Source organism: Lepisma saccharinum, chromosome 18 (assembly GCF_977018435.1).
Source record: "Lepisma saccharinum chromosome 18, izLepSacc3.1, whole genome shotgun sequence".
In the NCBI taxonomy this organism is placed as follows: domain Eukaryota; kingdom Metazoa; phylum Arthropoda; class Insecta; order Zygentoma; family Lepismatidae; genus Lepisma; species Lepisma saccharinum.
Genome location: NC_139246.1, coordinates 52,701,936 through 52,728,599, shown reverse-complemented (window position 1 = coordinate 52,728,599; position 26,664 = coordinate 52,701,936). Strand labels below are relative to the sequence as shown.

Here is a 26,664-nt window from a genome sequence, read left to right as displayed (position 1 = left end):
ATTTTTTTTTCAATATGGAATTTCTATGGTTATTCTTGTATGTATGTAATGCAATTGGAAAAATGAGCAATCTTTTGATCAGCTAAGTCGATCTCCACAGTGTTTTGTTTGTTTATCACTTCTTCAAGTGTTGTGGGTCAGTTTCTTTGTTTAACCTAATTTCTTGCTGTTTTCGAAAGTATAAAGGAAGAGCAACATGTCAATTTATGACTCAAGTAGCATGTTTTTATTTATTTTCTATAAGTGTGTTAAACACAATTAAGCTACAAAGTTAAAAATGTGTTCATATATTTGAAAAATTTTTTGTATGTGAAAGTTTTTCTAAGTTACAAATTCCACATGCTTTAAGACAGATTTACTTTATTTGTTTTATATAATTTCTCCATTGCATTTACAGATGTATAGATAAGAATTTTTCATAAGCAATATATTGAAAACAATAAAATACTTTCCAATAGAAACCAATTCATTACAATTGACCAATCGGTTCTGATTGACCGATCAGTTCCGATAGACCAATCGGTTCCGATAGTGTGTCTAAAAACCCATATTAGCTATCGGAACCAATCGGAAAAATTTCCAGCCAGGTAATATTATTTTAAACATTCAATAAATGCAATGTAAAATATTAATTTTAGGGTATGTTGTAGTAATGACTGTTAAAAACTTTTGCAATTGTAAATTTTGACATGTCCTATGTTATTGAACCTATTGTACTATGTATGATTTAGTGGATGAAATGAATGAATTAAAAAAATAGTAAGGTTTAAGAATCACCTTGAGAAAGGTTAAAAGTGCAACGTTGTGAAAGGGACCTGCACAGGACATATACAAGACATGAAAATGGTAAGGAAAGACTAAAAACTTCTTCAGAAACAATGCAAGAGGTCTGTTCTTCTCAAAAAGTTGAACACATTTTCATCATCTCCCAACACGAATGATAAATAGTTGGAAAGATAAAAAGTTTGTAAGAGAAAAGTGAAATTAACATACATATAAAATAAATGGAAGGTCCATTGCTTGCAGCAAAGTACCAGAATCTTCATAACCATCTGTTAATAATTCAGCACATATGGATGCATGGCGACCTAATGGAATATTAAACTTCAAGATAATTTGATATTTTTAGCAACTTTTTTTGTTGATTTTTAAAAATATCTTACTGAGGACAGAATATTCTAAAAGTACCCATGGAAATTAAATAAGACATAGTTTGTCTTTACACTTTCACATTCACCTATTATAATGCAACTATTATTATAATAGTCTTTGCACCCCTATGCTATAATAAGGAAAGGAACATATCAAGGACTCAAGGATGTATTTAGGAGGGGAGGATCACGGGGTTAAGAGACAGGTTTTTTTTTCAGAATCCCAATTTCAGGGGAGAACAATTGATACAAATTATAAAGGTCGTAATTGGAAGTTTTGTGTCTATCACCATGCTATTATCTGGTTCGCGACAAATATGGACACAGCACTTAATGAATAATTAAAAAATAGAGATTTTATGGGTTAAGTGCAGAAGTGTTATTTTAGGAAGACTAGCAGAACAATCTAGAATTTTGTTTTGCAGATGTGCACATGTACACCAGTACTGATCATACTACCACATGAAAAATTGTAAATCATAATTTTATCCTGAAATGACACTCAAGGTAAATAACAGACAACTTTCATGTCCGTGATCCACATGTGATTGATAGACGTCAGATTTTAGAAGATTGTAGATTTGCACATGCATTATAATTTATTTATTTATTTATTTACCACAGAATTCCAAATACAGCTTTGGCCATTTTACATTGGAATATAATAACAATAGAAATAACAAAAAATAACAATGGAAGTAACAATAAATAATAATAACAAACTAAAATACATAATTTTTCCCTTCATACTTCACGTTTGTGCATACATACATATGAGATAAAATGGATTACATGTTGTTACACAGTAGCTTTTTAAAACGTGACTGGTTTTCAAAGATATCAACTTGGTTTGGTAGAGTGTTGTATTGGCCAGGTAGTCTGTGGAAGAGAGAACGCTGTATTAGGCTTAATCTGGGTTTCTGATATGTGAAAAGCTGAGTTCTCCTTGTGGTGCGGGACGGTACTCGAAGGTGAATTTCTTGAAGAAGGCGATCACTTCTTATGTTCCCATTGGTTATTTTATGGAGGAAAATATGGTCTGCAAGTATGTGTCTATCATGAGGGGTATGGATATTTAGCATTTTCAGAAGGATTGACTTTTGTAAATGTTTTGTGGATGGAATTCAGTGACAAACAATGGCCAGGAAGAAATTAAGAACAGAATTTAGTCTATCTAATTTTGAGGGGCATGCCATAGACCAGATCGGAGAACAGTATTCAAGTTTAGGTGAAACAAAATATTTGTAAAAAGGGTAATTTACTGCAAAGTAATGTTTTTTTATGGGCTATACATGGTTGATGAAACCTGCTTGGAAGTCACTGGAAATTGCAGTATTTTCATATGGACAGGCAACATGTTAAATGACTCACTTTTCCAGTTTATAAGCAATATATTTATTTCCAATTAACTTTACAAAATAAATAGAATAATACATTATAGTACAATATATTTTTCTTGCTGTAGAGGAGTACAGTTTCACAATGCATAGGAAATGGCCTCGTTTTAATGTTTTTGCACTATGTTATACCATATTGAAAGTTGTTGTATTGTTTACTTCTGAAATGTCGAATTTTTGAGGGAGTTTCAGATTTGATTTTCTCTTGTTTTCAGCAACTACCCTGGAACAATAAATATTATTTAAGCAAAATACTGTCACTTTTCTATACATTGATAATTTGCTCACCAACCCACATACTTTAATAAATAACAAAATATTGTTACAGAAGTTGCACAATAATGTATGCACCATAATGTAATTAATCATATGTCCATACAGAACACAAATATCCAGAAGACATCTTATCGATATCTTCTGAATATGTGTCGAAGTTCGATATCCCATGGACGATCTATGGATATCCAGGATTGGATATCCTATGGACTTTTAGTGGATATCCACAATATTCATGGATCTGATCTGGAAATTTGTGGATATCGCTTGGAGATTTGTTCTGTATGGGTGCCTTTTAAGAAACTGTGCTCTTAAAGGTCGCGCCGAGTGAATCTCTTCATCATTCAGGGATTCACTTAATTCCCTGGAGATAAGAATGATTTTAGTTTTTGAAAGCACAGGAGCCACCAGATTTTTGTGTATGTAAATGGATATTTGAGGTGTTTCTACATACTAACGAGTGTACAAATGATGTGAACAGTTTGGTGAAAAACAATAGCTACTGACGAATGAACTGAATGGACACATTTGTCCAGCTGGGACATGCAAGGTTCTTTATATGGATTTTTTGGGAAAGGGTCATGATTAGAGGCATGAAAATTTCGTTTTTGACGAAAACACGAAATATGAAATAACATGCTGTAATGTTCATTTTTCATGTTTCTGAAAGGTCTGAGGTACTTTTTTCTATCCTGTTTTGTCACGAAATAATGCAAAATGAACTGCAAAATACGAAATTGACTCTTAAACACGAAATTTACCGTTTATATACCGACACGACACTTTTTGAAGTCGGAAGTATCCTGTGAGTTATGCAATTCACGGAAAATTGATTAATTCTGCTGTAAATATTTGAGAAGCAAAAATGGACCCCTTTACACAGGAATAAACTTAATACTCTGGTAACTACATAAATGTGCTATTAGAAGGGATAAGTTTATTTTGTGTAATAAGTGCAGTTTTTAAATCAAATTTAGGATTATATTCACAATTTTAAAACCAAAATGTCATTTTATATAGCATTTTTGATGTGATTATTCACCGCTATAACACCGAAATTTTATTTTATTTACCGCTTTTGAACCCGAAATCGACTCTGTTTTTGTACCGAAATTTTGCTTTTTTATTTACCAAAAATATGTGCCTCTAGTCATGATTGATACCCAGTATTCCTGCACATTGATGAAGGGTGCCCTTTGTAATGCCATTCGCAAGAAACTACCGCAAATGTCATTCTTCCCCATGACAATGCATGGCCCCACATGGTCAATTTGACAGCAACAACTCTCCGAAAGAGTTTTGCTCCATGTTCTTACACTTAGCCCTCAGTGATTATGAGATTTGTTTGAGCTGCTTAAAGAGCATATAAGAGGAAATAAATTGAAGACAGATGAAGCACTGACAAAAGATGTCTGCTGCGTCTGTGACAGCAGTCAACTTTCTTCTACCCGAAAGGGCTCAGGGAAGTGACACAATGATGGCAGCGGTGCCTGGATGCTCAGTGAGATTCCTTTGAAAAGCACATAGTTTGGCGCTTGTAGGACTTTCCAATTTTTCCCTAGAAATATAAATCTCAGTCAACCTTGAACGACCCTTGTATTTTGTGTCCTGTTGTTCATTGGTGGAAAAATTGTAATGTCCTACTGCAGTGTAACCACAATGATGGGAGAAGATAACAACAGGTGTTAGGCAAAATGGTGCTTTTGCCACTGTTTGCTGGATGGCCATTCGATGTCAAATCAACCAATGGTCTGAACCTTGACATCTCAGAAATTGACAATTTTTGGTACAGTGGTAGCCAGTAAAGTTGAAGAAAACTGTCAAATTTCAGATTTTTTGGTCAGTTAGTTTTTGAGTTATTGACTTTAAAAAATCGCAAAATTTGACGACATTTTGAAATCTTTAAACAGCTGTAGATCAAAAACTATTTGACCAGAGAGCTCAAATTGGTGTCATTCTCTTCTACTTCTAATGGGCTTTAATTTGAAATTCAACATGGTTGTTTATAATTTTGTATTTCTTTAAAAACTGGAAAGAAAGTTGTTTTTTTTTGAAAATCTCAAAAACACCCCATTTAATTTTTCATTTAAAAATGTAGTTTTGAAGACAACAATTGATATTTGTGTGCAAAATTTCATAATGGGATCCTATGGAAATTAGTTATTGTATATTGTAATGTGTGTGAAATTTGCTAAATTTGTTGACTTCCATGTTAAAACCACAACTATAAGCAGACTGGTTGATGTTGAAGTCTTCATATTAATCTATTTTATAATTTTTGGACTACAAATAATATGAAAAATTGTAATATTTATCACTTGTAATATCTGGTAATCGAATTGAGGAATGTTTATTTGTGTTTTAATTTTAGAATAGGATACAAATACAAAATCTTAAAAACAGAAAAATATACATGCGTAAAATATTCATAATAAACTAAACAACAATTTTTATCAGCCACACAGAACACATTAAATTCATAACAATTAATTTCAATTAATTAAATTTAAAAGTATTACTTTGAGCGTATAAAACAGCTACTTCACTGGGCATTTCACAAAAGACAGCTGACTGAAGATTGCAGTAAACAGATCAATTGCTCTCACATCTCTAATCACAGTATTTATTGTCTTGTCGAAGGCACATTTCATAAGGGACATTCTTTTTCATCTGCTTATAACCCCCCTCCCCCCGCTACAATAAGCTGGCAGACTGGAAGGAGCTACTCAGCAACCTTTTTGACAACCTGAAGGGTTTCAGGTAGAGACTGCCAATGGATAAATGAAGTTTGTATTTATACCTCCTTACTCCATCATCTTCAACCCACCAGCCACTGCAATCGTTGAAAGTTTGCAACAAATTGCAATATTCACACCCCAAAATTTTATTGAAACAACAATACAATATATGCATTTTTTCTATGTGTGTGTGTGTGTGCGTGCACACCTACATGCGTTGAAGGGGTGTGGGGTAGGGTGAGAATGGAGGATGCATTAAATATTACCCGATATCAGTTACTACCCAAGTCACCACATATCACTGTAAACAATCCACAAATACAGGAAATTCCTCTTCAGACTTGTTCCTTTTCTGTTATGTAAAAACTGACTGAAATACTTCATCTCATCAATCATTATGTTGCATTAAGATGCATAATTTAAATACTTTTTATTCTTCAAATACCTGTAAAGGAGATCTCAGACCGAAACAGGTGACAGATGACAAGCGACATCGAGGGTTCAATCTCAAGTGACAAGCAACATGGGCCCCTTCAGTCTACAAGCAAGCATTCGAAGCACATGCATGAACAACAGACCGAGGCGACATGATGAACTTTATTAAAAAAACGACCCAGTCCAAGCAACATGTAAGACACAAGCAACATGTGTTGCTTGCTGCATGTCACTTCAGTCTGAAAGCTCCACAAAGTCAAATGCCATACATTTATATATTAAGGTTGTGTTATTCCATGAGATTTGTTCATAAAACAATACCAATATATTGTTATTAAAAGTGATAAAAATTATAAATTTCCATATTATTTCTTGTCCAAAAATTATAAAATATATTGATATGAAAACTTCAACATCAACCACTCAGCTTATAGTTATGGTTTTAACATGGAAGTCAACAAATTTAGCAAATTCCGCACGCATTACAATACAATATAATTAATTTTCATAGGAACCCATTGCCATCCCATTATGAAATATTGCACACAAGTAGTCAATTGATGTCTTCAAAACATATATTTTTTAAAAGAAAAATTGAAAGGGGTGTTTATAAGATTTTAAGAAAAACTTTTTTCCAGTTTTTTTTAAAACTTACAAAATTGAAATAGCACAGAGATGTTGCATTTCAAATGAAAGAAGAAGAGAAACACTAATTTGAGCTCTCTAGGTCAAATAGTTTTTAATCTACAGCTGTTTAAACATTTCAAAATGTCGTCAAATTTTGGAATTTTTTCAACTCTAAAACTAACTGCCCAAAAAATCTGAAATTTGGCAGTTCTTGTCCTCTTGATAGGTGCAAGGAATAAACAAAAAATCTTAAAAATCGGAATCCTAAAGGTTCAAAAATGTATTTTTGTTGGTTGATTTGACATGGAATGACCCTGGATGGTGAGTATGATGGAAAATGTTGGAAATTGGTAGTTGGGAACGGAGGTATGAGCCACCAGGTTGAGTTGGTGGTCTTTGGCAGCATTCATAACTAATATACGTATAAGGCCTAGCATTTACAGAAAAAAAGGTATTGATTGATGGGGTTAGTGAGTGAATAATGGACATTCCGAAACAGTTCTTGAAGTCAATGTCATAGTTGTTGGTGTGGGTGTCAACAAGGAAATCAGTTTTGGGTGGATACGTGGTGTTGTTGATTCCCAGGTCCAGGGAGAGTTGATTTCACCCATCAAATTTAGAAGTGGCAAGTGCCTTTAGGGTAGAGAGCAAAGTTGCCCACGGCAGTGTGAATATGAAGGGTGGAGAAAATGATTAAAATTGGGCAGGCCTTGCATATCGGTTTGTTTCATGATGAGTAGAAGGGGGCAGGGTGGAGAGTGAGGTTCAATGAAGGACAAGCCATCAAGTAAGTAATGTTTCTGAGGTTCAGTGGGTGACAGAAAATTACTCTAGGCATATACCGGAAAACATACTTACTGTCAGGATATTCAATGAATGTGTAGCTAGGCCACAAGATAGAGCGATTTTAATATTTTGTGGTAAGTGTTTACTGTTTCCTTAATTTATTTAATTATCTGTCCTTCTGGCTCCTTTCAATCACCCTCTTTACATTTTTACCCACAAGTTACCGTATTTGCCAACCCTCTTTTTTGTACACATTTTTGAGGAAAAATCTTTACCATTGAATTTGTAATTAATTTATTTCAAATATTAAGTAATATGTATGTATACTTTCAATAAATAACTTACCTAATGTAACTAGGAAAGAATACATTTTAATCTTCTTTGTCACACACTGCAAGGAAATCGTCGAACTCACAACAGAGGAAATTTCCAGAAATGAATGAAATCAAAAACTGAGTATCGGCGTGTAAGACACCCAGTTATTCAGACCTATTTTTAACGGAGGAAAGTGTGTCTCATGCGCCATACCACTCAAGGTATTGCCATTTTTACAATTTCGGCCTGTAGTTCAGGCACGGTAACACAAACAAATTGAAATAACTTTAGTGTGCATACCTGAACCCCAATTCATCTGCTATATAGTGAACAACACGTATATTTCCATCAGGTTCTACAACACCATAACTACCATGTACTGATCCATCAAGTCTCCTCTCCTCCTCACGAAATTGGACATTGCCATGGTCAGCATCATCAATATCATAGCCGAATGCGTAGGTGCCAGGTCCCTAAGGAAAATCCAAAGCTTAGTTTTTTTGTGAGCACAAAATAATCTTACATCCGGATATTTTTCCTATAATATTGATTACAGCAAAAATGAACTGTTAAGTTATTATAATTGTGTTCCATGTATTGAAATTTTTAAATTTGTGGTAAAATAATTATTTTGTTTTCCATGAAATGTTAAATAAATTTTACGCTAACATTTAAAAGTTACAATGACAAGCAATTCTTGTGGAATTGTAAACAAAATATTTTATTTAGATACATGCAGAATTAATATAATACTTTTGCTGCGCCTCTTTATGAGAATAAAAATATATAACTACTGTATTTTTCTATTGATAACAGAATAGAGAAATCAGAAACTATAAATCTTATGATAAGAATGTGGTTCATTTGTGAGGTGGAATAATAAGAATAAATTTTGGGGGCAGTTAAGAAAAACTAGCAAATGAAAATTTAAAGTGATGTAGAATAGATATTGATAATACCGTAATTGAGAGAAGTGGAAGAATAACTGAGGAGATAAACAGAAGGGGACAAATGCGAGGTGGACTCTATCAAAGTGTTCGAAGATTAATATGGAACAGGGATGTATCTATGAAATGCAAGAAGGTAATATATAATACATACTATGTACCAATAATTATGTATGGAGCAGATACGTGGACAATGACAGAGAGAGACAAAAGAAAGATGCAGGCAGTGGAGATGAAATTTTTAAGGAGCATATTGGGGAAAACTAGAAGCGACAGAATAAGGAATGAGGAGATCCGGCACACAGTGGGGATGGTGAAGCTCCAGGACAAAATAGATCAGGCACAGATGAGATGGTTCGGACGCATGAAGAGGATGGATGCAGAAAGACTACCAGTAAGAGCATGCAATGAACAAGGAGTGGGAGTAAGGCCTAAGGGGAGATCAAGATATCCGTGGAAAGAGCAGATAGTGGAGAGTGTTAGGAGAAGAGGACAAGATTGGAACACCGTGGAAAGAGAGGAGTGGTGGAAAACCAGAAGAGAATGGAGAGACTTGACATCTATGCCGACACAGCCAGAGGCTGGAAACGACGAAGGATGATGATGATGGTAGAATAGAATAGAAATTAAAACTGACACTAAACAAGAAGAAATGAAAGGCAGACAGGGACATTAATGGTGTAATACTGTATAAATTTGTGGAACAAACTGTAAATGTAAGACTTGTTATTAATTGAAAACTTAAATGCACTCAAATGTTATTACATTGCTTAATTAGATTATATGAACCTGTATTAATTTTGTATTGGAACACAGTTATTGAAATACTTATTCAACAGATGTGACTCTTGAACTGTTTTACAACCATTCATGTGACAAATGTACAATTAATTACATTTTCACACAAAAGAATATTACTAACAGAGAAGACTGAGATATAAATTTGATAGAGAAAGCATTGTTGAAACTTTTAATTCGATTAGGAATTACCTCGTGTTCATGTTCTTGATATGAGTTCCATTCCTCAGCCTCACTCAGTCTGCCAACTAGAGGAGATGCTTCAATATCAATTGCCATAAAGAATAGAGTCAGGCATATCTGAAAAAGTACACCATAATTATTTCTGTGCATGTCAACAATTTGAGGGTATATGTCAGTCTGTAAATAGAGGGGGGTGCCAAGGTGGACATTCCCAAAAGGAGGTCAGCAGTTTGTCTAGTCTGAAGTTTACAAATTGATTTGCAATATATTTGCGCACCCTGAAAAAAGAATAGATGCCCCCCAGGACCTCAAAGCAACGCTATAGACCAGTGGTTTCCAACTTCAAAAGGTCTGAGGGTCAAAATTATATCCAGCAGTTGATTAACGGGCCGCATTTTTTTTTGGGGGGGGGGGAGATTAAAAATTACAAAAATTGTAAGTACTGAACTGAAAATGTAGTACCTAAATTTCTAAAATGAGACAATAAAAACAATGGAATCACAAATCAAAATTGTATAATTACAATTTATTTCACAAAAAACCCAATACTTATGGATGATTTGAAAAAAATGAAAAACACACCATACAAATGTGAATCCTTCATAGTATGTGTTCAATGTGAAAATTGAGGCCGATATGCTTCTCTTATTAAAGTTGGAATGTCCACTTCAATATCTGTATTTTAAAGTCTCAGAAGGTGAAGCAGTGAAGAATCTGACAGTCGGCTCCTGTAGCGGTTCTTGATGAACTTCAGATGTTCACGGGCGAGTTCATTCCGCATAGCGAAGGGGTTGGAATGCATGGTGTGAAGAGAAAGTTACATCACTTTAGATTCTTCTGATGATCATTATTGACTGCAAAATAAATTCTACCTGTGATATGGTCTTTCTTCACAGAGATTCCGTTTCTTCCGTAAATATAGAACGTATTTTAATAAAAATACATAAAATTAATGTAGTTTGCAAATTGGCTTTGCGGACCGCATGCGGCCCGCGGGCCGCCAGTTGGAAACCTCTGTTATAGACTAAACTGGATGTCCTTCTGCGAGGATCTCGAATCGACGTCATAGATTCAACTGGGTGTCCTTCCCTCAGGATTTGAAATCAACGTTATAGATTAACCTGCATGTCCTTCCCCCGGATCGGAAACCGACGTCATAGACAAAACTGGATTTTCTTCTACGAGGATAACAAATCGACGTCATAGACAAAACTGGATTTTCTTCTACGAGGATACAAATCGACGTCATAGACTAAACTGGTTATCCTTCCCCCAGGATCTGATATCAACAACATAGACAAAACTGGATTTCCTTTTCCGAGGATATCAAATCGACGTCATAGACCAAGCTAGATGTCCTTCTACGAGGATCTGAAAGCGACGTCATAGACTAAACTGGATGTCCTTCTACGAGGATCTAGAATCGACGTCAAAAACTAAACTGGATGTCCTTTTACTAGGATATTAAATCGACGTCATAGACTAAACTGGATGTCCTTTTACGAGGATCAGAAAGCGACGTCATAGATTAAACTGGATGTCCTTCACCAAGGAAATGAAAGCGACGTCATAGACAAAACTGGATTTCCTTCCCCCAGGATCTGAAACAGACGTCATAGACTAAACTGGATGTCCTTCCCCCAGGATCTGAAATCGACGACATAGACAAAACTGGATGTTCCTCTACAAGGATCTCGAATCGACGTCATAGACTAAACTGCATATCATTCTACGACGATCGGAGAGTGACGTCATAGACTAAACTGAATCTCATTCCCAAGAATCTGAAATCGACATCGTAGACTAAACTGGATGTCCTTCTTTGAGGATCTCAAATCGACGTTATAGACTAAACTTTGTGTCCTTCCACCAGGATCTGAAATCGACGTTATAGACTAAACTGCATGTCCTGATCCAAGGATCTCAAGTCGACGTCATAGACTAAACTGAATGTTCTCTCCCCAAAATCTGAAAGCGACGTCATATACTAAACTGGATGTCCTTCCCCCAGGATCTGGAATCGACGTCGCAGACAAAACTGGATATCTTTCTACAGGATCTCATATCGACGTCGTAGATTGAACTGCATGTCCTTCTCCCAGAATATGAAAGCGACGTCATAGACTAAAGAGGATGATCTTCTGTGGGAATCTCGAATCGACATCATAGACTAAACTGGATATCATTCTACGAGGATCTTCAAGTTTTTGAAATTCCCCCCTTCTGCGTTTTAAATTTCTAAATGTTCTTTTATAGCAACGTCTATTACATAATTTTCAGGGCCTCCCCGATGTCACAATGGTTGCGTCGTTGCCATGTAATCAAGTGGTCCTGGGTTCGATACCTGGTGGAGGCACATAGTGGTTTCGATACCAACTTAAACTCTAGATCGAGTCCCGATTAGCTTTACTGTGCATAAAGTGATCTTAAAATATCTAATCAAATAAAGAATCAAACATAATTTCCACATTTCAATTTCCTTCGTTACCTTTCGCACATAATTGAATGAATAATATCTGATCATATTTTAAGTATTTACAAGCAGTTTCCGGTACTCTTCTAAGCCTGTTGTATTTATTTGTAGGTGCTTGTAAAATACACCATCTTGAACACATTTTCCCCTTCACTCATGTAAAACAATGAGATGACCCGCAATAATGCAATATATATTTTTAAACACTGAAATGATTACTATTAATTTTTTCATCTGCAAAAAAGTAAAGTTAAAAAATCGGAAACTCTTAACTTGACATATTTAGCAGCACCTGCCGTAGCGTTATGTTATTCCAAGCACCAAAAGCAAAATATTGGTTTAAAAATGTGAACATTTTCAATTCGTAGAGAAGCATTCGAATGATCGTTTAATTCTTTATATCGTCAACGGGTCATTATGTTGTATTCAACACTAGGTAGGTAAGCATTAAATCTGTTTTCAGATTTAATGCTTACGTTTATTTTCAAATTCAAAAATACATGTCACCCCTCTCACCCCCACCCCTAGGGGTGGGGTACCATGGGTGTCTTACCCCCACAGTATTTCTTTCGAGATTGCAAGTGATACGTGTTCCAAGTTTGGTTAAAATCGCTCCAGGCGTGACAGGAAGGGGGTAACAAATATAATAAAAAACGACCGATATTAGTGTGGAATCAATAGTTTTCGGGGTTGCTAAGGTGAATAGTGACACTCCCAATGCCGTTCAACTCCAAGACACCATACAAAAGCACACTAACATGTTTCAGATATTAATACAGTATTTACACTGTGGTTTTATAAAAGTGAAAACTGAAAAGTTTATCAAAGCCTTAGTTGTTATTACGATACATTCTAACATCATTACTAGTGAAAAAAGTATTTCTCTCTCTCTTTCAAACTAACCTCCTTGTAGATATTCTGCAAAGCCTTAGTGGAAACTGTAGCAACAATAATGCACAAAAGCATTGTCAATATTAAGCATTCACCTATCATTGTTACGTAGAATGTAGTAAAATACATATATTTCTCCTCAGATACACTTGAAGAACATTTTCTTTCTAGGTACTGTACGGTCGTGTGCAAAGAAAATTTGTTCTCTCTCTTTTATTTTGCTTTCATTGTACACATTTAGACCTCCTTGCTACATGCAGTGCACAAGGGCGTAGCCTACTGTCTGAAGGAAGGGGCTGATGGGGCTAGAACCATTTCAAATGCATGCAATTTACGGAATCTTGGAAAGCATGAAGTTCATTAATGTTGTTTCAGTAAGAAACATTCGGTAACACATTCATTCAAGTTATACATTTTTGTGAAACACGAATCCGATCGCATGGTGGTAACGTCACTTCTTTGTAATCAAGGAGTCCCTGGTTCGATACCCGGTGAGTGGTTCCGATCCAACTTTAAACTGTAGGTCCAGTCTCGAGTTGTTTTTCTGTACAAAATCAACAAAAAAATCAAACTCATACAAATTTTTCATGTACACCAACACTAGCACACCTGAACTGTATGTATCTAGATGTGTGAATCTACTCGTCTGGGACAGGATATAAAAAGACAAATAATACTGAACAAGTAAGCAAGATATTTTTGAAGCGTGAATTAATTTATTCAACAAGTTGATTGCAAGATATTATATTCATGATGAAATTACAAAACGGATCTATTAACAAACTGCTAAATGAATTTAAGGATCGCGCAACCTCTCTCACGTTTGAAGGACAAGTTTTTTTTATGCATTGAGATTTCCTTCACACTGCTGCCATCTGCATTGAACGCCTTAACGTGTATAATTAATCACCCTGTTCACTGCCAGTGGACGTTCAAAACCTTCAAAAATCTCCAACACAGGCCAAGCGATAAAGGGACCAGTATAGACCCTATGATGACCCCCTCAGATCTGATTTGGTACCACAGTATTATTTTGTGTATATTTTTCAAATGTGGAGTTCAAAAGTTATGAAACCTTTATTTGGGTCTACGCCCCCTCCCCCTTCTCCTTCAAAGGTTCCACAGCTTCAATGGACATATGTGAACATTATTATGTCAACCTCGAAAATATCATTTGTATGCAATAAGAAAAAAGCTCGTTAATCCGCTACTGCACGTTGTCGTTTGGCGAAAAATTGCTGTTTTGCACTTTAAATTAAGATTATAATTATTATTTTAATTCTTATTTAGTTATAATATACACACCTTCAAAAAAATTAATAATGAGGGTTAATAACCCTAATATATTTCAGGATGAAAACTTGTACAATCACTTTCCAAAATTATTATCTTCTTGGATGTCATTATTTTCTCTTCCCCTTCCCCACCAAAAACCTACCATTCCACAAACACTTAACAACACTTCAATTTTTTTAATTAAAAAAAAAATTGGAACAAAATATAGAACCATTGCAAGTAACGAAGCAGCCACTGCTTCTTAGATGAACATCAATTTATATTATGTTTTATCGGATTAATAAAAACAAAATGTTCATATATTCCTACATGTACATTTCCCATTTATACGAGTATTCTTCTTGTATTGAAATAATATCTTATTTCTCTAATTTCTATAAGTAGATGTTAATTATATTATGCGAATTATATCTTATCTAGAATAAAGTAACTGTAAAACGAACTTAGTTACTTTTCAAATTGAGGAACTTTAAACAACATTACCTTTCATTAACTCTGATTTATTTATTTTTAAGCAGGTATTTATTGTTAGACTGGTTAAATAATTATGAATATCTCATGTTTGCGTGAATATACTTGAATCTATGTGTTTTAAAGCCTTTAGAATTTGTTAAACTAATTATTTTTGAGCCTTGAGCTGTCTGTGAAAACAAAATGAAATTAATTAAAACGTTCCTTTAAGATCGAAAAGGAATTGAATTGATTACAAGGCGACGACGCTACCACTGTGCCATCAGGGAGACCCTTTATTCTTTGGATTAAATGGTAGTAAATAAGAATATAGCCTGGTTCCTCTTTTATACACTAAACGTTTTTCGATCTAATGTTTATTCCTGCTAAGGAAGTAAAAATAATTACCACTATACACTATTTAAATTATATATTTGTAGGATTTCGGGGGGGGCTTCAGCCCCAATACCCCTCCCCATGGCTACGTGCCTGAGTGAAAACTGTATGATGAAGCAGCATTCTGCGTACTTAAGACAAAAGGAAAACTAAACAACAACTAAAGTGAATGATATAATATGTAAGAATCTTCTTTCCTCATTTCTAATCAACACTGTTTCATTATCCTGCCGACTGGCTGTTTGGCGATTGTTGTGGTGCTGCTTCGTTTCCCTAATTTCCATTGGTGTAGGCTGGTTCACTAACGTTCTTCTTGCAGTATTAATTCTGCAATTCCTGCTCCTGGTTTTTGGAGTTTGTCTTTTTGATTGATTTGGTTTATTTTACTTCACTTTTCTGCCACACTTGGCTCGTCGCGAAGATGAGGATGAGTAGTGATTAGGATTCGGAAGTTGATGAAAAATCATATTTTCTCTGATTTTTTTTTCTTACTTTTAGGTCGTTTTTGTTGCATTTTCTTTATTTTGAGGTTTATTTTTCTTCTCCCCTTCCCTTCTCCTCTCGTGAATTTTGAATGCATTTGCTAGCATAGCTTACATATTTAAATTTCCTGACATGCTCTTTTTAGCAAGTTCGCCATTAATATAAATACTGTTACTGGAAAAACACAATATTAGGTTACTTTTAATTGAAATATTTGGCAATGAATTAAATAATTAATTGTGGTAAATTTTCTTTTCCTACAGCAAATTTAAAATATTTTGTGTGAAACTTACTTCGAGGTTCTCTTGCTGTCCATTATTATAGCTTCAAACTGTGGTTTTAAAGTAAAATTAGTCACAATATTATATATGGGAAGCACAACTGTATTTTTAGATGCTGACCGACTACTGTATCGTGTAAGGTCCACTCTAAAAGGAGTTGAATGCCGTATACACAAAAAACCTTGCAGTGTATTTTATGTGACTTTGAAGTAAAAATAAAGAAAACTACATTAGAAATATATTTCCTTTTTTCCTTTGCTTCAATAGTTCACATCAGTGGCGTACGCAAGGGGGAGGGGTGTTACGGGGTTTAAACACCCCCCTCCTTGAGCTTTTGAAATATTATGAAAAATGCTGTGGAAAAAATAAAAATGACCAATTTATCACTGTCAAGGACGTGCGACAGTACTACTACTACTACTACTACTACTAATAATAATAACAATAATAATAATATAATTTTAATTATTATTCCCATGCAGCACGGAGAAAAGCACAGCATTCCAAACACGCGTCTTTAAGGGTGAATGCCTTGAAAATAAACACGAATTCTTGAAAATAATGTATAAGGCAACCATGATTTTAAAGAGCAAAAAAGTTGTTTTGTATCTCTGCTGCAACAATGTTCAATGATCATTTATTTTTTTGTGTGAACAATGAGCATTAACTGAAGAAAGTTCTTGGTTCGTTGAAAGCGGCTAATGGATAGATAAAGGCTAGGCCGACAAGAATAACTCAGTCACTAGTCCACCTTCCCGCGGCACGTTTGAATTTCTGAATTCAAACGACAATAAGCTTAATTATTGTAAAATGTTTTGTTGGTAATAACAGTGAGACAATCCAGATGTGAATTATCGGGGATATTTATGCTGCGACAAAGCCGGAAAAATTCCAACCAATTCCGGGAATCGAATCCGGATCTCCCGCATGGTTGTCAGATGCCCTACTGACCAGACCCCCGCAGCTTCTTGGATGAGTTCCGTACTTTGATTATTTCAATTTACAAGTATTTTAATATATTTTCTAGTTTTTATGGATTTTCTTCACACTTAAAATGTCTCATCTCGTTAAGTAGACAATTATTTCGTAAGAAAGAAAAAATGCTCTAGAATTTGTTAAAAATCGAATTACTAGAAATTAATTCCGTTTTATTGCTTTCATAAATACTATATTTATGTAGATCTCTACTACTTAATAGTAGTAGTGGTATTAGTAGTATTATTAGTAGTAATTCAACTAATTAATTAATTATAAGTATTATTAATTAATTATGAGTATTATTATTTAATTAAAGTATAATAAAACAATGGTAATGTGAATTTGGAGAAAGTTTTAGATATAACCCCCCCCCCCCCCTTGATGAAATCCTGCGTACGCTACTGGTTCACATCACCAAACAGCGGGTTTTATTGATTTATTCAACTACTCTCTTGTGATTTGTGAAAAAAGCACGCTTTCACATTAAAAGATAGGATACTTTTTAGGTAATATTTCACGATTTTTATGTCATTTTTAAAATAATTTTAAAGTCATTATTTAGGTCGTATTTAAAGATTGTTTAGGTTATCAACTTCCAAGGTTCAGTGATGTTTAGGCCTAGGATTTTCATGACTTAGCATATTTTTTTTTATTAAGGATGATGTGTTCCCCAAACATATAGAAATCTTATTATGAAGAAACTAATGAAGTTAAGGAGCTTTTTAAGGGCATATTTTGGCATATTTGGCAATTTTTGCGTGATATAGCATATTTTGATGAATTTTCGGTCATATTCAGCATATTTTTTTCATTTTCAAGAAATATTCAGTCATTTTCGAAGTAGGTTCGTTCTTACTCCCATGTATACTCGAGAGTATTTTTTTCTTGGACTGTAGCAAAATTTTTCATTTTTATTTAAAAATTTAGAGAAAGTATTCATTGTGCATTGCAACTTAGGCCCATAAATGAACTAAAAATAGTACGAATGTGAAAATGTCTCAGCATTTAGATATTGATGTTTAAAACAGTCCAGTTATAAGGGCATATTTTTCAAATCTTAGTGCATATTTTGTAAAATTTTATGTCATAAGAGCATATTTTATTTTGCATATTTCAGTGATTTTTAAATATAATTAAATTGACGAAGGGACATTCACAAGGAACATCTATGCTCAGGTTGGGATTCAAACCCGAGAGTTTGTCTGATGTTGAGTTTGTGTGGCCATTATGAGTGTGCCCTTTCATCAATATAACCTAACCGCAATTCATCTTCATCGACGCGATTTGAATAGACAAAGAACGACGTAAATAATAAAATAATACAAATACGAAAGCACATCCGATGTTTGGAGGTGTACACTCACGTGTAATAAAAATGGGATACCTAGATCCTGAACTGATCGCTACCCTGTAATACCGTGCGTCCATTTCGATCTGCAGCCGAGAGATCGGGAGAAGCGTGGCGGGCGGCACTGACGGAGATGCCGACATTTGCGGCCTGAAATGCCCGCTTATTTTTATGGACATATGCAGACATTTATATAAATATTGCAAAACGAGCACTAACCTGTGTTATAAGAGTATGGTTTTAATTTTAGTAGCTTAGTGACTGTATGTGCCGATGATTTTGACACGCCCACCTCTTGTGAAACACGGCGTAGAGGTTTGTTTGGAGAACGTTCTAACGCTGCACCAATATCATCGAGTTTTGCTTCGGTTAGAATCCGTCGTTTTTGCTTAGGTGTTTTAAAATTTAACGATACAGTTTCTCGTAATTTAAGGACAAGATGTCTAACCGTATCTCTGTGTGGAGTTGAAACGCATGGGAATTTCTGTACAAATTACCTGCACACGTCTCGACACGAGTTTGTTTTCACGTAGGTACGTGTCATACATAAAAAAATCTTTGTTCTAACGTGAATCTTGCGGCTGGCATTCCAATCGTCTCACTGACACGTCACACATACACACTACAATAACACAAACAAGTAACTGCAAGTAACCAAGAATAACACTCTTGCGCACAGTACGAAATTAACACGCTCTTGGTTTACTTTGCTCGCCACTATACAGGGTGCTCGGAAATTCCCCTTAAAAACTTCTAGGGCAAGTAGAGGGGACTGAGTAGACAATATTTGGAATAGGAACCCATGTCCGGAACGTACAGTTTCCGTTCTACAACCATGACAATGTATCGGATGTGCCTGTGTTGGTATGCAACCGGGTAGGCAGTACATGACGTCAGAAGATCAGCTGATGGCACGTGACGTCTACAAATTGTTGCGTTCCACTGTTGACACAGGTGTTGATCATTGAATACAGTAGTAGGTTTCTTTTTTGTTCCCTTGGCATTGTTACCAAATAAATTTGTTTGTATTATGGACTGAGTCACAAGTCATTCACTTCTGTACCTTACGTAACAACTCATTTGACATGGTTGTAATAAATGATTACACTTTAGGTCATCAGGTGATCTTGTGACGTCATGTACTGCCTACCCGGTTGCATACCAACACAGGCACATCCGACACATTGCCATGGTTGTAGCACGGAAACTGTACGTTCCGGACATGGGTTCCTATTCCAAATATTATCTACTCAGTCCCCTCTACTTGCCCTAGAACTTTGTAAGGAGAATTTCCGAGCACCCTGTATTTACAACTCTGTCTTCATCTAGTCGCGAAGGAACAAAAAAACTCGAGCTCGGATATTTCGGATTGCGAGGAAGATCACGAAAACCATTCACTTTTATCGGTTTCGTCTGCAGTGTAATCCTGATACAGTGTTGCACATTCGAAACCTCCAAACGATTCCCATCGCCACAAAACTCTTTCAAGGATATAAACTTAAGCAGGACGTTACTGATCAAAACTATGATTAAAATGCTTTTTTATCTGTGGCTCTTAACATCGTTTCTATAGCGTATTTATTTGTGCATATAAGAGCAGAACTTGGATGAATTACAGAAGAACTTTTGCGTGTTATAACACAGGTTAGTGATCGTTTTGCAATATTTATATAAATGTCTGCATATGTCTATAAAAATAAGCGGGCATTACAGGCCGCAAATGTCGGCATCTCCGTCAGCGCCGCCCGCCACGCTTCTCCCGATCTCTCGGCTGCAGATCGAAATGAACGCACTTGACATTAATTTTCTTGCTTTTATACAAATTTTGGAGATCTTCAGTACACGCAAGTTAGATAATAAATATATGATATTATATCTTTTTACATATTCATGTAATAATAAAAATGCAATATTATTAAATTTAAATATTTAATTAGTATTTAATTTAATTACAACTTAGTTATATTAATTTAAAGATTTACATTATTGTTGCTATTATTATTATTATTGAGACGGTTGGTTGGTTCAGATCCCCCTCCGAAAAAAAATTCTAGATATAAGCCTGAACGTGGACTACCTGTTGAGGCAGCATATACGAATACGAATATGTTTGTCCTCTTCAACGCGTTGCCCTGGGAGGGGGGGGGGGGGGGGTTGGCAGAGGGTACGCCTAATCAGTGGCGAGCGTGTTGTGTGGTAGACTCTCGTCTCTGGGTTCCATTCGATTTTGGTTATTTAGCGTCGCTTTTTGCAACTATTGGCTAATCGCGAAGATGAAGTTACGTGATGATATGATAAAATTGTTGAATGGAGACTGCCAAAGAACACGCCCAGGCCGGGATTTGAACTCTGGTGTCGTAGCGCGCTTTGCTGATCGCTGCGCCACAGAGTACGGCGCGCTAAATTACAAAAAAAAAATTACTAATTATTGGTGTCGTTTTTTACTCGTATTTCTAGCGACGGTGAATAATGAAATATTTTATTTGCTTATTTAGCTCTTGTTTCAGATACACACTTGCTTGTTAAAGTTGTTTTTTGTTACGTCCACTTCATGCACAAAGGCTAACCGTGAATGTGTCTCGAGTTTAAAGTGGGATCAGAACCACTATATGCTTTACAGGGCGACGACGTTGGTTTAACATATACCCATCACAAAAGACAAACCACAGTGAAAACGGCAATTCGTTGATATGCACAAAACAATTATTTATACACTCATACATACCTAAATACGTATATGTAAATACATATGCAATTACCAGGCTCCCGTGGTAGAGTGCTTATCACAGCACACTACGATCCCAGGAGGCCGGCTTCGAATCCCGACCTGAGCATGGATGTTATTTCTGAGTGTCTGTACATTGAGTTAATCACTCTTCTTCACGATTAGCCAAAAAAGTGGCAGAAAAGCGAAGAGTAAACAACATGAACCATCATATCCACACACAAATTTATACAGGGTGTCCCACGAACGGCGCAACTGGGAATTAAGAGTGGCGTTACTTGTAACCGAAACCTGTACATACATAAGTCATACACCAAATGTTAGCCCTGTCCAAGTAGATATTTTTAAACATAGAAACAACAAACGGGGTGCAGTGTTGTTCATGCAGTGTTGCCAAATGTAAGTGAAAGTGTAAATTTATTTTTCCACAAACCATGGAAAATTGCATGTCAAACATTCGTACGGAAATTTGGACGTCAATTTCCACCTTGGGTAGGTGGACTATTTCGCATGGTTACCAGGAGTAGGTAAGTAACTATTTTCACCATAATTTTCACTTTCTTTTTTTCCTGTTTCCAGTATTTCCATGTCATAGACCATCACTAAACATACCTTTTGTTGCCTTCAAACATCATCAGTGTTGCCACTGTACCTCATATTTTTTTTAAAACACCCATTTGGACCGGTACGCCTTTACGAGGCATTTCAGGATTGGCTATACGCGAAAACGATCGGTTTTCTTCTCTGAACTATAGATGGCGAAATAGTCCACCTACCCAAGGTGGAAATTGACGTCAAAATTTCCGTACGAATGTTTGACATGCAATTTTAAATGGTTTGTGGAAAAATAAATTTACACTTTCACTTACATTTGGCAACACTGCATGAACAATACTGCACCCCGTTTGTTGTTTCTATGTTTAAAAATATCTACTTGCACAGGGCTAACATTTGGTGTATGACTTATGTATGTACAGGTTTCGGTTACAAGTAACGCCACTCTTAATTCCCAGTTGCGCCGTTCGTGAGACACCCTGTAGTATATATTTCGAGAACTAGACGAGCATTTACAATCCCTCCACACTCTTTAACTGCGGTGGGGCTACAAAAGTATTTCGCCTCTTCGCTTCCTGTAGCGCTTGTCGTTTCCTCATTCCCTAACGGAGCAGCGAAAGGGTTCAATCATATCGAGTGAACGGGAGAGCGAGGTTTATACATTCAGGGAAAGCAACACGAGTGAGTTGTAAAAATAAGGGAAGCAAAGTAATAATTACTATCAGAGCAAAAGTTAAAATGGGATTAGCAACAGTACATAAACGATCAAGCGCATTGTTGGCTCTGAATATAAAGGAGAACACGTTGCCCGGTAATTAGACCTGCGAATACAAGTTTTTTGGACATAGAAGTGCGATAAACGCTACGAAGAAAAAACGGTGCAAAAGTGAGTAGATAGCGCTATGGATCTTGTTTCGCAGATCTTTCGTGATTTGATGTCCGTCAGGACCAGGCTGCAAATTCTCAGTCGACAGGCTACAAGCGCATTTAATCCCCCAATTCGGAGAAAACTGCTTGCGGGACTTTGCTATGATGTACATAAACATATAAGTCAAGCAGAAAACTACTTAAGAAAATTTCTAAATTTGGACGAGTGTTACTCGCATCATGCATATCGCATACAAACAACCCAGTTCTTCACGGTATGGACTTTTGAGGATCGTCTTTACAGCTCTTCTTTCATCTATCGACTCCTGTCTTATCAATCATCTTCGGTTCTGAGATACGCTTCTTTAATTCAGACGGACGGCCAACCTCGAGTAATCTTTTCTGTCAGCATTAGAGAAATTTATAAGATGACTGACGAAACGCTACGAGTTAGAGCTTTCGACGTGCTGGTTCATGGTTTCCACAAGATTGTTGAAAGTTCAGTGATAAGGAGTGATATGAAAACCAAAAAGGAAGCTGCTGTTCTCACCCAAGACGAGCACGTCAAGATTACGGAGACGATTGAAACCAACAAGGATCCAATCTTCCTTACCATTGAGAACAATGAAAACATTAAGAAGAGAACGAACATTGCTTTAACAGAAGACGATATTCTACTAGTTAATGCAGAAGATAGGCATCGGGACCCCAACTCACATTCGCACCCGATACGTGGCCAAGAGATAGATTTGCCTGAAGGAGAAGCCCTGGTCGTCACTCTTTCTCCTGCATGGAGGGTGAAAGATAATGAATCGCCAGGTGCATACATTGTAAATGACGAGCGTAGATATGGCATCGCTGCTAGGGCACTGAGCACTTCGCAGTCGCTCAGAAAGGCCACCGACGACCAGAATGAGTGCACTGGAAAAGAAGAGAGCGTCAAAGGGTCACGTAGCCACTTGCCGCAGACAGATTTTAAACTAAACCGTGATTTGCCGATAAAACCCCTGGAAATGAACTATATTATAGATTGTGCAGCACCCTGTGCTTGCTGCGACAGATATTTTGAAGGGAAAGCGAGGAGAACAATACAGGAAGCAACGAGTATTCCTCAGAAGGAAGAACTTGACAAGATTGCCGAGGCCGTGACTTGTCAGCTGGCAGAAGACCGTGGCAGAAGACCCACGGATTATGACGAGAGGGAACCGACATCTAAGTATTCTTCTAGCTACGTACACGAAAGCGGTGACATTTACTGCGAACTCTTGTCCCACGGCGTACAGTTTCCTTACAATGCAAGAGAACTTGAAAACATGGCCGAGGCCGTGACGCATCAGCTGACGGAAGACCGCGCAGGTCCACGCACGAATCATGGAGACGCTCTGTCTGCCGATGTGAAACCACCTGGATAATCCAGCACATCGAAGGAAGGAAGCACTGCTAGGAACGTCTACAGAAGAGGCGACGACTACAGTAGAATTTCTTCCAACGGCGTGCAGGTCGCTCGAAAGGAAAAACATCATGAGAGGATTTATGAGGCCACTACACGTCAACTGCCAGAAGATCGTAAGGAATCGACCACGAATAATGAAGACGCTCTGTCTGCCGATGCGAAAGCACCTGGAGAAGCCAGCATATCGAAGGAAGGAAGCACTGCTAGGAACGTCTACAGAAGAGGCGACGACTACAGTAGAATTTCTTCCAACGGCGTGCAGCTCGCTGGAAAGGAAAAACATCATGAGAGGATTTATGAGGCCACTACACGTCAACTGCCAGAAGATCGTAAGGAATCGACCACGAATAATGAAGACGCTCTGTCTGCCGATGCGAAAGCACCTGGAGAAGCCAGCACATCGAAGGAAGGAAGCACTGCTAGGAACGTCTACAGAAGAGGCGACGACTACAGTAGAATTTCTTCCAACGGCGTGCAGGTCGCTGGAAAGGATAAACGACATCATGAGAGGATTTATGAGGCCAGGACACGTCAAATGGCAGAAGATCGTGAGGAATCGACCACGAATCGTGAAGGCGCTCTGGCAGTTGATGCGATCTTGCCCACAGACACTCAAGATTCGGGGGACGATGCAACGCAACACGAAACTACTAAAATGGATCGCTTTGATGGAATTAAGGTTCAAGTAGAGGAAACAACGCCCTCGCAGCTTGCAGATGAAGATTCGCGCTCTCGACGGGGCGAAAAGTTTATCAGGACTTACGTTAGTGCTGAGTGGGAGGACACGATGGTGATGGTTAACTGCGCTGTTCAAGCAAAAAAATCCTCTTCAATGAAGAGCTTGAAAGGGAAATTTTTGAAGAAAAGCGCGTTAACCGTCTTCCAGAAGGAGGTTGCCAGCTTGGAAGCAGCATTAGTATGGAGGTGCGAGGAGCTTCAATCGAAACAGGAGGAAGAGCTGCAATACTTCCTGCTCTCCAAAAAAAACAACAGAGCACATTACACATTGAAATTCGCTACGTTCCAATGCAAGACTGTAAAACTGTTCAGGAAGAATCTAATGAACCATATAGAACGAGAGTTCAGGAGGATTCTGGAAGAGAGAAGTTTCTACGAGATGGTTGGGAAGAAAAAGGAGAAGTCGCTTATGCCTTGTTACTATTGCATTCAGTGTCGGCGGGGCTCCGTGGGAAGTCCACCACGAGAGGAGCGAACCCCCCCGGCACCTGAGATTTTAACTTTCGCAGGGAAAAGAGGGCAAATGATAGTTGTCCATACCGAAAACCAGAAGAAGAGAAAGGCAAACGGCGACAAAGAAGCTGAAAAGAGCGAAGATAGTCCCATATCCATAGTTTATAACAGTGAATGGAAGCGTGCGGAGGAAGAAATTAGTCAGTTCGTGGACTCCCAGAAGTCCTCACTGCAGAAAAGGCTGTTTTCTACAAGTGCGCTATCTAGATTTGACAAAAAGACCCAGGATTTGGAAGCAAGCTTTAAACGAAAGCTTTCGGACGAACAGATGGCTTCCGAAAACAGACTCAAATATTATTTTGAACAACCCAAGCGACTCGACCACGAACACGCTGTGCGGTTCATGAAAAGTCATTGCCTGTCAATTAAGGAAACGAAAAAGAATCTGATTGAAGAGCTGAAGTTGGATTTTAGAATCCTTGAGAAGGAGATGGAGTTCTATAAGGTCAAGAGAGGGTGCTGGAGAAGGTTGTCATGTTTCTGCCGCAGGAATTTCTGCTTGTCGAGTGAAAGTGGCTTATGAACATATAATTGCACGGATTCCGTTGCAGTGCTATTGTTATTTCTGAGGTAGATAGATGAAGAAGCATTCCAAATTGAGATTCAAATCCGTCTGTAATTATAAGCAAATAAAGAAAAATCTTTGTTATGTGTTATCATATGAAGGGTGTTGAATATGCCTAAGGTTCTAATGCTACAATTATACAGGGTGTCATTTTAATGGCGCCCACGGACCACAGATTCGTATAGAGGACATCAAAACAAACAACTTTTCTCAGTAACATTTTTCTCGTTGATACGTCGATTCGACGCTACAGCCGTTCACAAAACACCGTTTTGCCGCCTGGATGCTGGCAACCCAACACAACATTTCATCGTATCTGTGACGTCATTTCCTGGTGCGAAATAGCGCACGGCAGGGTTGCAAGTAACACGCAAATTTTGTGAAAAATGACAAACTATCAACCACATTATTAGCTGTATAACGAAGCGAGAAACGCGTCCAGTAGACCGAACATCATAGCCTACCAGCCAGAAGATCAGCAGTCATCTCCGGGGAAGGGAGAAGTGAACCAACGATATGAGAATGGTAAAAAAACGTATTCAAAATGAAGTGTCAATATCGGATTTTTTCTCAGCCTACATATCAAATATCAACAACAATAGATTTTATTGGTCTTACAGCTTACATGTGGCTGTTTACGACCAGCTACATGTCAAATATTTGCAAATCTCGTTGCAAGGTTGATATCTATAGGTTTGTGTCCAGATGCCTTGTGGTACTTTTGTGCTGATAACGGAAGTATTCGAGGTTCACATTGTTACATTACTGCTAAAAAACGTACAACCACAGTAGCAATTTAATTATGAATCAGTAGCTAATATACTGTCCTGTTCACAGTTGCAAACCATTACAGGTGTATCCGGTGCATAGATAAACACAGTCGTCGGAGAGCTTGTATTACTACTACTTATATCCCTGTATTTTCAACCATTTTTGCGCCACTTGCCTCAAAATGCCCTGAATATACATTATATTAACCTATGTGTTGCTTACCTTTGG

At 37.0% G+C, this 26,664-nt stretch overlaps 1 protein-coding gene across 2 annotated transcripts in view; it reads right to left on the bottom strand.

Moving 5' to 3' along the window:
* Positions 1 to 2,609: 2,609 nt before the first annotated feature.
* LOC146002072 (pupal cuticle protein Edg-84A-like) overlaps positions 2,610 to 26,664 on the bottom strand; it is a 30,337-nt gene continuing 6,282 nt past the window's right edge. The window contains exons 2-4 of one of the 2 annotated variants that reach the window (XM_083139787.1): positions 9,663 to 9,770; positions 8,026 to 8,198; positions 2,610 to 2,771 (exon numbers count right to left, since the gene is read on the bottom strand). In XM_083139787.1, the coding sequence (XP_082995913.1) occupies positions 2,675 to 2,771; positions 8,026 to 8,198; positions 9,663 to 9,770 (378 nt within the window). In that variant the 3' untranslated portion in view covers positions 2,610 to 2,674. The remainder of the gene's footprint in view (positions 2,772 to 8,025; positions 8,199 to 9,662; positions 9,771 to 26,664) is intronic. The other variant, XM_083139788.1, reaches the window with a different exon arrangement.